The sequence below is a fragment of the Pygoscelis adeliae genome, unplaced genomic scaffold, assembly GCF_000699105.1.
Source record: "Pygoscelis adeliae isolate BGI_AS28 unplaced genomic scaffold, ASM69910v1 Scaffold18, whole genome shotgun sequence".
NCBI lineage: Eukaryota > Metazoa > Chordata > Aves > Sphenisciformes > Spheniscidae > Pygoscelis > Pygoscelis adeliae.
The window spans coordinates 2,705,092-2,716,975 of record NW_008825558.1 but is presented as its reverse complement, the minus strand read 5'-3'; the positions used below and the strand labels follow the sequence as shown (position 1 = coordinate 2,716,975).

The window sequence follows — 11,884 nt, the reverse complement described above, 5'->3', positions numbered from 1 at the left end:
ATCCACATATTTTTATAACATTTTTCCTAAAGAGAATACTGCTTATGTTATTGCCCATGACCTTTACCATCATAAATAAACCAAGTTTGTTGTTTGGGGTTTTTGGAGGTTTTTTTAAGAAAATAAACTTACCTCTTAAAATAGCCTTATTTATTTATTGATGTATTCAGCTTCTGGGTTGTTTATTAATGGGGCAGCAGTCAGTAAAGCCAGAAGTGGATACAAATTGCGAGGGTTGTCTTCCTCTTTAAGCTCCGCTGGCTCTCACTCCTGAATCTTAAATGCAGAGAAGGGGCAGAGTCCACCCAAAATGAATGCACATTTTTGGACTTCACTGATCCATGAGCAAATTAAACTTTGTTTCTTCTCTATTAGTAGACGTTTATGTTTTCCCCTGGTTAAGACCAGACTGAACTTGTTTTCCATGTAAAATAATTACAGTAGACAGTCACAAATGGCTCCGTAATTTTTTTAAATTGAATTATTGTTATTTTTCAAGCCAGCACTTTGCGGTGGCGAATAGTCATCTGCTTCCTTGTGGGTGCACTGCATTGCCAAGGTATTGCAGGCTGCATTTCCCCAGGCTCCGCGAATGCACAAAATGACCCTTCTTTGCTCACAAAGGAACTTTTACAATCTGTTCAAAGCTTCCACTACAGCAGGTAGTTAGAGCTGCCACACCTAACGAATACCATGACAAATATTTATTGGCACAAAGTAATGCATTTCCTCTCTAAAACTTGGCCTTCTGCACCTTCAAAGTGTTGCAGGGCTGTTTGTTTAATTCTCTCCCTGTCAAGCATGTCTCCTCTCCAGTTGATGGAGGTGGAAAGTCAGAGGTCCCTTTTGGGAAGGCAAAGAGCACGTTAGACTGCATCTGGGAAAGCACCTGAGTTGTAGGCACACCAGGTGCCCCATGAGTCTGTGTGGTTGACTAATACGAGCATCAGAGTCTTTTCCTTGGCTTGAGGACTGACGCTCTTCGTTCCCCGTCTTTCATGACACATCCTGTACAGTACCTGCCACAGGTATCATAAAGGTAAAAGGCTTTTGTGTTGCGTATAACATGCTGTGAAACCACACCGGTGGCATGTCCTAACCCCAGTGTTTGCTTTTGCATCTGCAGTATTACTTATTTAAGGTAGCTTTTGTGCAGAATACTGTTTGTAATAAATATGAAGAGTTTTATCTATAATAGTCACGCCTGCTTGACATCGCAGGAAGGGTAGGCCCCAAAAGTTTGCAAAGGTTGATCTAACTTTGTTTCCATTTTTGATACCAAAAACCCAATTTTTAAGAACTGTTGAATCGTCTCAGCTTCTATTGATTTTGTTTCGATTTCAGAGACACAGAAAAATCAGACTCAGAAAAATTGGACGCTCAAAATTAGAGAGCTTTTGTGGTTTTTTAAGTTCCCTTGCATAAATAGCTGACTTTAAGTCAATTTCTGATAAGGGAATAGGACTCAAGTCTTTCAACTTATTTCATCATAAGCTAATCAGCACCTAATAGTGGCTTGTTTTGAGAAAGTCTTAACCTTTCTTTTTTTTATGAACTCTTTGAAAGCCAAATTCAGCTCAACTTTCTATTTCAGACTGTTAAAGGAAGTGAATAATTTGTAAAACTCTGCTGAGAAGGAGGTTGGAAATAATGCCAAAAAAGGTTAGAGTTCTTTTGTGTAAAATGGTAACACAGCTCCTCCTTCTGTATCGTTTTGGCCTGCTTTGCCGCAAAATATATCTGAAATAAAATGAGATCCAGAGAGGTGGAACAAAAAGTTTTGGAGTCAAAAAGCAATTTCCACATGAGTAAATTAGAGGTAGTAAGATGTCTCAGATTCTAAAGAAGGAGAAGCTTAAGAAAAAATATACAGTCGGTATATGCAATTAATTAGCAATGTACTTGAATTTACCAAGTTTTGTGTTCATCTGACTAGCTCAACTTTAGAACCAGATTAATGTTATTAATGTTAATTTTAGAACTTTTTATATTGGATATTTAAAGATCCATCTAGCACAGTGTTAGAATTAGATTGTATCCACTAAATTAGGTGGCAAGCCACAAACGTTTACTGGTACAAGTTTGTTTTCCAGCACTATATTGAATTTGTCTTTCAGTGTCTTCTCAACCTCTTCATCTGTAAGAGTTGTGATCTGCACCAGGTCCATGTCCTCCATGTAGTTATACTTCATCTCAGTGAAGGTCCATCCAACTAAGGCATAAAGCCCTTCAGTGGTCTGGAGACTGCAGATTGACTTCTTCTGAAGTATGGTATCTGGAGACACTTGTAGGTATGTGTTTAGCTCCTGAAAGTCATTTATATGTCGTGGCTCGAGAGTGAATGTATATATTTTTCTGATATTCCCCAGTTCTGGAGTATCAGTGAAAGGGACACTTTGCTCCGGAATATAATGCTTCCGTTTGACTTTCTCGAAGTACCAGGTGCCGTTGTCTTCCATGAAGCGGAAGGTGCCGGGCACCTGGGGTTGATCTTTCCCAGAAATCAACATCAGTGGCTGCCATGCCTGGTAGGCACCGCCAAAACCAGCATCTACTATGTAGGAATTTCCCTTGATCACCACCTTCAGTAGGATGTGATTTATCTCAGTAGTGTACGCCCTCTCTGCTGGTTCATAACTATTTCCTCCAAGAATACAGACGTCATACCCTAATTCTTGCAAGGCCCAAAATAAAAGGTGGTTGCTTTCCAGGCACCATCCACCACGTTTCTTTCTCACAATCTTATTGTAAGTAGATTGTAAATCCAGTCTGATGGTCTCCCCGCAATGCATGCTGAGGTTTTCAAAAGGAATTGCCTGGATGTGATGCTGGAAGATGACTGTTAAGGCTTGCAAGTCTGCATCCTTATGGGACTCATTGTAAGAAATTCTTGTGAAATACTCTTGAATGTTCATTTTGCCTGTGTGAGCAGAAAAATAGCCAGTTACTGTTGTGTGGCTGTCAAGGGGTTCGCTCCTATTTCTGTAGCACAGGTTAACCAGCCTGCAAATGTAGCCTAGGCCATTTTATTGAGGATTTGAAAGAAACCTGTGCCCTTGATAGGAGACGAATGCAGGCTAGACCTGCCTGTGTCATCTGCGTTTCTTAAAAAAAGAGATGAGGATAGGAGCAGGTGACAATAACGCTTTCTCTCTCTCAGATGTTGCCTTCAACCCAGATGGATGTCTTTCCTATGGGAAGACACGGCACGTGGCACAACAGAATCTCTGGCCCCAAATGGGGGTTCCACATGACAAAAAAATTTATAAAACTGACAAACAACAGGTTTGCAGAAAAGCTGCTAGACCATACCAACATAAAAGTCACAGCAATTTCTTGCTGTTTCTTTTACTGTAACAGGTAAGCAATTCTTTATTTATCCCACAGGTAATTCAACTGGAAGGTTTTACATTCATGGCTTCAGCTAACTGGGATTAACATCTCAGCGTGTCACCATTTTAGACAGGCTTCCATGTGAAGTAGATTGTTGTTTTCTTAATCTTTTTAGTTTCCCTATGGAGTTCAGACAGATCTTTGACCCTGGCTGTTGAAAGGAAAGAACTGTTAATTTTTCTAACCTAAGGGTCAGAGGAATTGATAATTACTAAGAATACATTCAAGGCGTATTCATTGGCTTTTGGGTTTATTTACCATCTTTTACAAACCAAAGGCCTCAGTTTCAGCTCAGATTATTGGATATATTTTGTGTCTTCATGTTTCTGATCCCCTTTCGTTAGCATAAAGACACTGTCATTGGTACTGGCTGCGTGGCCAAGATGCAAAAAAGTATAACACTTCTAATCCACTGACTCATCTGGTACCTGCAAGGATTTCTTTTGCCTTTAATTTAGTTTTAATTTGGCTTTTTTCCATGCAAGGATATTTGTTTTCCAGAACGATTCACAGTCTGCTAAGGACTGTATTCATTTCCAAAAGGTCTGAGGATTTCTTGCTCCTTGAAATCGGTCGCACGTTCCCTGGGAGGATTTTCCAAAAATCATTTGATGTAGATGAGATGGGAGAGATTATCTTCCAGAGACTATTCTCAGCTTTGGTCCAGCTGCTCCCCTAGCAGTGACCAGCAGTTTGACCCGATGTCCATGCCAGCACTCAAGTGAGTGCTGGGAGCTTTTGAAAATCCCACCTCAAATACATAGGTGGAAATACCCCCGCCCCAGCAGGTGAGCACATCAGATGACCTAATCTCTAGACTTTAACCCCAATTTTGATGCCAGCAGCGCAACTCACTTGACTTAGTTGTATTGCTCCTGATCTGCACTGGTACGGGGATTCAGACCGGCTGATGGAAAAACACGAGAAAATGTAACAAAATAGAGGACTATCTCAATAAGGGAATAAGAAATAAACATTTTCACTTCAAAAGAACCCAAAGAGGCTACATGAAAAAACAGTAATGTGTCTTTGATACTGCATTTTATGTTTTTTTCCATCGCTTTTTTAGGACAAGGGCACTCATCTCTGGCAGGATCTCCTTGGAAACGCTGGTTGTAGAAAGCCATTCCCTCCCCAACAGACAGCGCACATGTCTGCTGGCAAGCTCATCCTGTGGTCTTCTGCCTCATTTTTCTTTTTATTCCCACTTTTAGCTGTTTTGCATAGGCAGACAGAAACATCTTTTCCCTGCGACGGTGTCGAGCTGAACCTCTGTGACGGGGGGGGTTTTTTGGGAAGCAAGTCTGTTAGCCTGGTGGGTCTGATAAGCTTGAAATTTGCTTTCAAGCAGAAACCTACCAGTCCCTGCTCTGGGCCAGCAGCAGAAGAGCTGATGCTCTCCCTATAACCTGTCCTCTGGGTCTGGGTGTCCCCATTGCCCCGTCAAGAGTGCAGCATATAACCAGCTCCCCTCTTCCAGCCATGAGCAACTTCCCCATCGAAAGCCTCCATGGGGTGCTGGCAATGAGGCTTCGGGAAAACATATTTTGGGAAATTTGCAGCCCGTTCCTCAGTTTCCCCAGCTGCCCCTTCTCTGGCCTTATCAATTTAAAGTCTGTATAGTAGAGACAGCCTCATCGTGGCTGACAAAATGGACTCTGATCTCAATGAATACTTAAAGAGGTTTAAGTATAATAAAGCTAAAGCTAATAAACTAGCGTTTACTCCCTTGCCTTCCCGGAGGCAGCTTTTCTTCTTGGCACAACTGTTTCCACCACGCTAGCGATGGGGCTGCAGCAGCGAGCAAGCCCTCGCCCAGGGGACAGTTTGCATTCCAAAGCCGGGTTGCCAAATATCTTAAGCCTCAGTCCAGATCTCAGCCTTGTTTACTTTTGCTCCCGCAGCAGGCAAGCTTCATTCAGCATCCGTGCATGTTTGCAAGAGCAGCGTGGTGGGTAGCGAGATTCAGATGTTAGTTCCGCCTGTCTGCAAGCGTCCCAGGGGATCGCTGTGTCCTTTCATAATTAGGCTGAATAGTTCTTCTCTGCTAAAATTCATGAGAGGCTTCCAAGGTTGGATCCTCTTGCACATGCCTATACCATTTGTTTGATTTTAAGCTACACTGCGAGTCAGGAGCTGGGTTTTTCATACACTCTGGCTCAGCATAAAGGGGTTAGTTTAAGTCTCGAGCGCTTGGTCTTTGTACTTGGACAATGTCCTTGCAATGCAACACATGCTGTCAGCCGTGGGGTTGCTGTAATTTATACTTTGCTAATATGCCTACAGTGCTAAGCACATGGTATGCAGACACACAGAGGTGGGCTTTTCTAAACAGGCTGCAAGATGAAGTTAAAGATCAGACACTCGGGCGCTTACCTCTCAGCCAGCGAGCTCAGACTTTCCACCCTGGTTTGCTCCAAAGTTCCCAGGAAGAGTTGTCCTGGGAACTGCTGCTCTTAAAGGTCCAGGCTGCCTTTACTGCCTGGCAAGGACAGTGTTATTCTCCAGCAGAACAGGAAAAGAGGGGAGAGAGTTTCTTCTTTTATAATATTTTATATTCTGATGGGTTTATTGGTTTATTTGTATTGACATATGTATAGAAAGCCCTGTTGTGCAATTCATTGTGTTAAGTGCTGTACAGAGAGCCTAAAAATGATCCAGTCCCCCGATTGCTTACAATATTGAGTAGATTTTAACCTCTCACGTTACTGATTGAGAACTGAAGCCCTCCAGGAATGCAAAGGAGAAATACAGTATGGGTATCGCAAGCAACCTTTGTAAGTGGTTATAACCCTGTCCTCAACCCTGCAGGTCACCCAGGTGCTTCAGTCTTTTGGGGTGCCTTGATGGTTGCACCCATGCTGAAGCAGCAAAGCAATAGTGCAAATTTTGATACAGATTTTACATTGTTGACACTCATGTGGCATGGATCCCTGTAGGAAGTGACTTATGATAGAGAGATAGTAATCCAAGCCAAGAAGTCACTGATTTATTGGTGGAACATGGCAGCTGTTGAATTAATCACACCATACTGAGCTATTCTTCGTGGCTGATACCAGACCCCCAAAGCAACAAGGTCAGATTTGCCAAGTCATTTAGCTGTCTAAATCCCCTTGGGTTCAAAGAGAAGCCCTGTCCTTCAGCAGCGAGGATGCTGCTCCCGGAGAGCGCTGTGCTCCCTGAGTCTGCTATGCCTTTAAGGATTTGCCTCCAAAGTTAGTGATAAGGAAAAAGCAAACTAGTGCAATCTGAGCTGAAAAGCCTCTTTTTTTTCCCCTTCCAAGAGAGAGCTTCGTTCGATTGCTCAGCAATAAAATCTGTTTCCGTGGGTGTGCTGAGCAGGAGGTCCAGAAGCGCCGAGCTGTGCCACGAAGCGGGCAGCAGCCAGAGCAATGGACGGGGCACACGCTCAAGGAGATGAGTCAGCTGAAAGGAAAGTGAGTTTTCCTATTATTGCTTGCCCTTCACATGCTGAATCTCTGGGGCAATGGGCATAACACCCTGCTCCTTCGCCTGAGCCTATGAAACAACCCAAAGCACGAGAAACACCCAGGCACGGGGAGAGGAACGGGCACAGCCCTTTCTAGGTGTTTCCCATGTCTGTTCCCACAAATGATGGAACTTCTTGGCTCTGCACGGACCTTCTGCCCCACACCTCTGCAAGACCTGGCTGGGCTTTTATGTCCGTCCCAATGCTCTGTCCCAGCTGCCAGGGACAGAGCCTTCCTTTCAGCTGACTCATCTCCTTGAGCGTGTGCCCCGTCCATTGCTCTGGCTGCTGCCCGCTTCGTGGCACAGCTCGGCGCTTCTGGACCTCCTGCTCAGCACACCCACGGAAACAGATTTTATTGCTGAGCAATCGAATGAAGCTGTCTCTTGGAAGGGGAAAAAAAAGAGGCTTTTCATCTCAGATTGCACTAGTTTGCTTTTTCCTTATCACTAACTTTGGAGGCAAGCCTTAGCACATACAAATAATCAGGACAACTGCAGTGATTAATGCAATTTTTTTCTTTGGGAATACAGGTTGTAATTTGGGGAAAAAACAGCTGAATACTTCTACTTCACAATTCTTGATTTTTTTATTTAATTGTAATTCACTTATATAATTTACTTAATTATAAGTGCATAGTTGTAATACTTCCATGATTTGTACATAAAGGAACATCAAGCATCATCTCAAAGGGCAAAGTGATTACATTTGAGTAATTTCTCATATTAAAAATCTTACCCTTTAGGTATCTGATTAAGATTCATCATTTCTCCTTATATCAATATAATTAGTATCACTGCAAACACATCCTCAGTAGAACAGATATGTTTCAGAAAAATAATTCTGCGCATGTGTTTGAGTTCAGCCATGACAACTAACGTGCAATAACACTCGGAGAAGAGTAGCACTCTTATGTATTCCCAGCAGTCCGCTGCTGGGTGGGAGCAAAAAAAATGCATGGGAGATACTTTCAGTTCAAAGAAATACTGCTTTTTGGTTATGCCACTGAGAGAACAGGAGTCGTGTAAAGTCTGAAACAAGGCAGAATTGTCCACTAATATTTCTCGTCATCAGTTTTAGGCCATAAATAGCCCGTCCATAAGTGTTCGCACAGTGCAGCACAGGCGTGGGACTGTCCGACTGCCGCGTGAGAGGGTGTTGTGAATGCAAGAGCAAAAAGGACAGGCTTATGGCTTAACTGTAGCAAACTCCGCACTGGTGTCTTTGTTTTTCTAGCTATTAAATTCCAAAAATAATATGGTATTCATTTAAGAGTGGGTATGATTTTCCCCACGTGGCAGCGCAAAATCATAAAGAAAGAGACATACAGCTCCGTTGCTCTGCCCTGCTACTCTGCCTGTATTTGGAAAAGCTTTTAAGAGATGAAAGGAGTAGGGAATGGGCAGAGTCTGCTTCCAGCTAAGCACAAAGAGAAGGGGAGTGATTTGATTGAGCTAGGAAGAAATTAGTTGTACCCAAACCAAAAAGAGATGCAGGAGCAGTTGTGAAAATCAATTTCTTTTCCAGATTCATGCTAATATGTTCTGCCTTACACTGGTGTAGATGGAAAGAGAAAGCTTAACCTTTAGATGCTTGTCAGAAATAGGGGGAAAGGATTGCATGTAATGCCACTGGATTGAATTATAATTGAGGCAGTGAGTTAAAACAGAGACAACCTGCTTGTATTGATGGGTACAAATTTCTTGTCTAGTGTTATATTGAATTTCTCTTTCAGTGTTTTCTCTATTTCTTCATCTGCAAGGATTCTGATTTCCACCAGATCCATATTATCCTTATAATTGTACTTTATCTCGGTGAGTTTCCACCCCACCAGAGCCCGGACACCGTCAGCGGTCTGCAGGCTGCAGATAGACTTTGTCACAAACAGAGAGTCAGGCGCTGTCTGCAGGTGAGCGTTGGGGGATCTGAACTCTTCGATGTCTCGTGGCTGAAGGGTAAAGAGATAAACCCGACGGCAAACTTCTTTTTCCACATTATGGGAAGTGGAGACGCTTTGGTTGGGAACCCACTGCTTCCTTTTCACCTTCTCGAGGTACCAGACCCCGCTCTCGTCCAGGAAGCGAAAGACCCCAGGAGTCTGCGGCTGGTCTGTCCCCGAAATCAGCTCCATTGGCTGCCACATCTGGTAGGCCATCCCAAACCCGCCGTCCACGATGTAGGACTTGTCGTCAAGCACCACTTTTAGCAGCAGATGATCGATTTCATCTGCATACGCGTCGTACTCTGGGACATAAACTTTTGATCCCAGAAGGGTGACGTCGTAGCCGAGGGTTTTCAGGACCCAAGATAAAAGGTGGTTGTTTTCCATGCACCAGCCCCCGCGTTTCTTCCTCACTATCTTGTTGTAAGTCACTTCCAGGTCCAGCTCAATGCTTTCCCCACAGTGGATGCTGAGGTTTTCAAAAGGAACCGCTCGGACGTGGTGCTGGAATATATCCGTCAAGGTAGCCAGGTCTGGCTTATCGTAGGAGCCCCGGTAAGAAATTCTGGTGAAATACTCCTTGATGTCCATGCTGCCTCTGAGAGAAGGGTGAAAAAAAAAAAATAGGTTGTGTCAGAAGTGACGGAAGGATCTTCCCCATCCCTTATAATGGGGCGCTCATCAGTATGGGCAGCCTGCTCAGAAGAGGAGCGGGATTTGACTAATGGCCCTATCAAAGGCAGCTGAGCATGAGTATTAGCGCTGAGGGAAGCCAATGGGACACTGCTGATGAGCACAAATGTTATTTTTAATTGTTTCTTTTACAGCTGTGACGAGAGTCTCCAGCTGTGCTAAGCACATTTCAGTAGAGAGTTCCTGCCCAGCAAAGCTACAAATCTCTGTAGGAAGGAACAAAAACAGTAGCAGCACTGTTTGCCCGCTAGAAATTATAGGAACTGAGACTCTCCAGATCTGAACTGCTTTACTCGTGGTTTGACTCAGCGAAGCAGAAGCAGAAAACAAACCCTCCCACTCTTGCAGAGCAATCCAGAGCCTCCTCTGCAACCAAATCTGAAATAAATCTGCCCTGCCGTGGTATTTCCTTCATTATTTAGGCAGCTTGGCACAAGCTGGTCTCACCTGCTCCTGCTCCCCGTGCTGGCGGTAGCAGACATGACTTGGAGCGCAGAAGGGTTTTTTTAGGGCAGAAAAGGCTGTTTTTTGCTGCATCTGCTGTGATCCACCTCCCCGCAGCATGGCTTAGCTCCCCGGCTCTGCTAATCTCAGCCCTACACCAGCAGCAGGAGGAAACCAAGGTTTGGGCCAAAACTACAAGTTTCCAGGGGGCCTCACATTTTCTGACATCATTTTTGGGATGCTTTTGCTCTTTCAACTCGTAGTCTCGCCAGTGGTGGGTGGCTGCCCGTGGGTAAAGGATCAGGCATCGCCCTCCCCATCCCAACTGCAGCAGAAGGGCTCAGCGGGAGGCTGTGTTTCATGAGCACGGGGGTGGAAAGCAGCTCAAGCCCTCCCAGCCCTTGATGGTAAGGAAACAAGAAAGGGATTTTGACGTAGCGCAATACTTTTGTTACTCTTCCCCAGGCACTGCTAAATTTCAGACAACTCTGAGTACAGAGCGGTGTTGTTCAGATTATTGACCCGGGAGGTCCCAAAATGTTCTCAAGCTCCTGTGTATGATTCTTAAGGAAAAATCGTAAGAAAAAGTCCAACCGTTCCAAAAGGATTAAATTCTCAGTCTGATGAAAAATGGTACACACCAAATTGCATGGGAATTTTGGAAAGATACTTTCAGTATATAAACAAAGTAATGAAAATGAAAAATTTCCGTTTGGTGTAATATCCTGGCGGAAACAGAGGGTGTCCTCATTTGGCTCCCCATATTTCCTAACCTAGAGGTCTGTAACTATTGCATCATGGCCACGGCCACGTCTCCGACACCCAACAAGCAGGCCTGAATGATCCCACATCGGGTTAAGAGCATCAGGTCCTTATTCAGGGGATTCTCTTTGTTCAGCTTTTGGCTCGTTCCCAGGCTTTTCCCCAAAGCCCCAGAACTACAACTCTCTTCATTTTTGAAAACTTGGCAGAAACTTAGTTCTTGCCGTGTGAACTTTAAACCAGCATGATCAGCAATGAGCTGGCTTTCCCTTTCTTTCTCCCTTTCTTTCACTTTGACACAGCAGGCAAAACACGTGTAGTAATTTTTACTTAAAGGGAAAACGTTCGTGTGAGGTTTTTCTGTCTGTCTGTCCATCTCTTGTGGGTGTTTATAAGGCCCTTTCAACCGTGGTATCTGAAATAAGTCAGATGGCAGGCATGCCCGATCTGCTTGAGGCTGATAGCTGAGTAAATAAAGCAGCGTATCTATTACACCGAGCGGCTGAGTGTCCCCCACTCTGCCAGTACACCATTTTCTGCTGTGTTTTGTTTTCAAACAGATTTAACTTCCTGGTCAGGGAGCGCTCAGCTACCAAGATTCGGGGTTTAAAAAAAAGGCTTACCTGGAAAACCAGTTCAACCACCAGTGTCTCTCCGGGGTTTGGGGGGGATGGTTTTAGGCTAAAGCAAGTGGCGTGGCTGGCTCTCCTTTACCTAGCGCAGACAGGGCTTGAGGACTGTCCTCCAGCTCCTCTTCAGGGGAATGTGTTTTCCCTCAACTTGCTTTCACCCGCCTCTGTCAGATTGCAAAAGCTGAAAAAAAAAAAAAAAGAAAATGCAGAAGGGTGGAGCATGAGAGCTGTAGTGAGCGAGCAAAGCCAACAGCAGTGACTCAACACGCGTGCAAAACCTGGTTGTTATTAGAGCAGAGGCTGCTTCACGTTTTCACTCGTTTCATGCTTTCTGCAGGGGCTAGCTTGGGCTGTGATGAAAAGGGTATTTTTTTTTGTTTCAGTAGCTAGCTGAATGCACTTGGGTAATATATACATTTTTTTCCCAGGTATTAGGTTACTGTTTCTTTGGAAACATGGGGAAGAAATCTTGCATGCATTCAATGAGAAGGTTTTTGCACCATTTCTGAAAAGCAGCAAGGTTTCAGC

At 44.1% G+C, this 11,884-nt stretch overlaps 3 protein-coding genes across 3 annotated transcripts in view; all 3 read right to left on the bottom strand.

The window, feature by feature from the left end:
- LOC103923871 (arylamine N-acetyltransferase, pineal gland isozyme NAT-10) overlaps positions 1–393 on the bottom strand; it is a 4,924-nt gene extending 4,531 nt beyond the window's left edge. Inside the window, exon 1 of the mRNA XM_009332304.1 lies at positions 133–393. The gene's annotated coding sequence lies outside the window, so the exon portion shown is untranslated. The remainder of the gene's footprint in view (positions 1–132) is intronic.
- A 1,618-nt stretch (positions 394–2,011) lies between these two features.
- Positions 2,012–5,811, bottom strand: LOC103923870 (arylamine N-acetyltransferase, liver isozyme-like). The gene is made up of 2 exons (XM_009332303.1): positions 5,770–5,811; positions 2,012–2,920 (listed from the first exon to the last, which is right to left on the bottom strand). Exon 2 carries the CDS (start codon positions 2,913–2,915, stop codon positions 2,028–2,030), a length of 888 nt encoding a protein of 295 aa, XP_009330578.1. The 5' UTR covers positions 2,916–2,920; positions 5,770–5,811; the 3' UTR covers positions 2,012–2,027.
- A 1,694-nt stretch (positions 5,812–7,505) lies between these two features.
- On the bottom strand, positions 7,506–11,485 carry LOC103923868 (arylamine N-acetyltransferase, pineal gland isozyme NAT-3). Its single transcript, XM_009332302.1, has 2 exons — positions 11,348–11,485; positions 7,506–9,423 (listed from the first exon to the last, which is right to left on the bottom strand). Exon 2 carries the CDS (start codon positions 9,414–9,416, stop codon positions 8,544–8,546), a length of 873 nt encoding a protein of 290 aa, XP_009330577.1. The 5' UTR covers positions 9,417–9,423; positions 11,348–11,485; the 3' UTR covers positions 7,506–8,543.
- Positions 11,486–11,884: the final 399 nt, after the last annotated feature.

Coding starts and splice junctions, on each gene's coding strand:
- LOC103923870 (XM_009332303.1), bottom strand. CDS start 2,915: ATGAACATTCAAGAGTATTTCACAAGAATTTCTTACAATGAGTCCCAT.
- LOC103923868 (XM_009332302.1), bottom strand. CDS start 9,416: ATGGACATCAAGGAGTATTTCACCAGAATTTCTTACCGGGGCTCCTAC.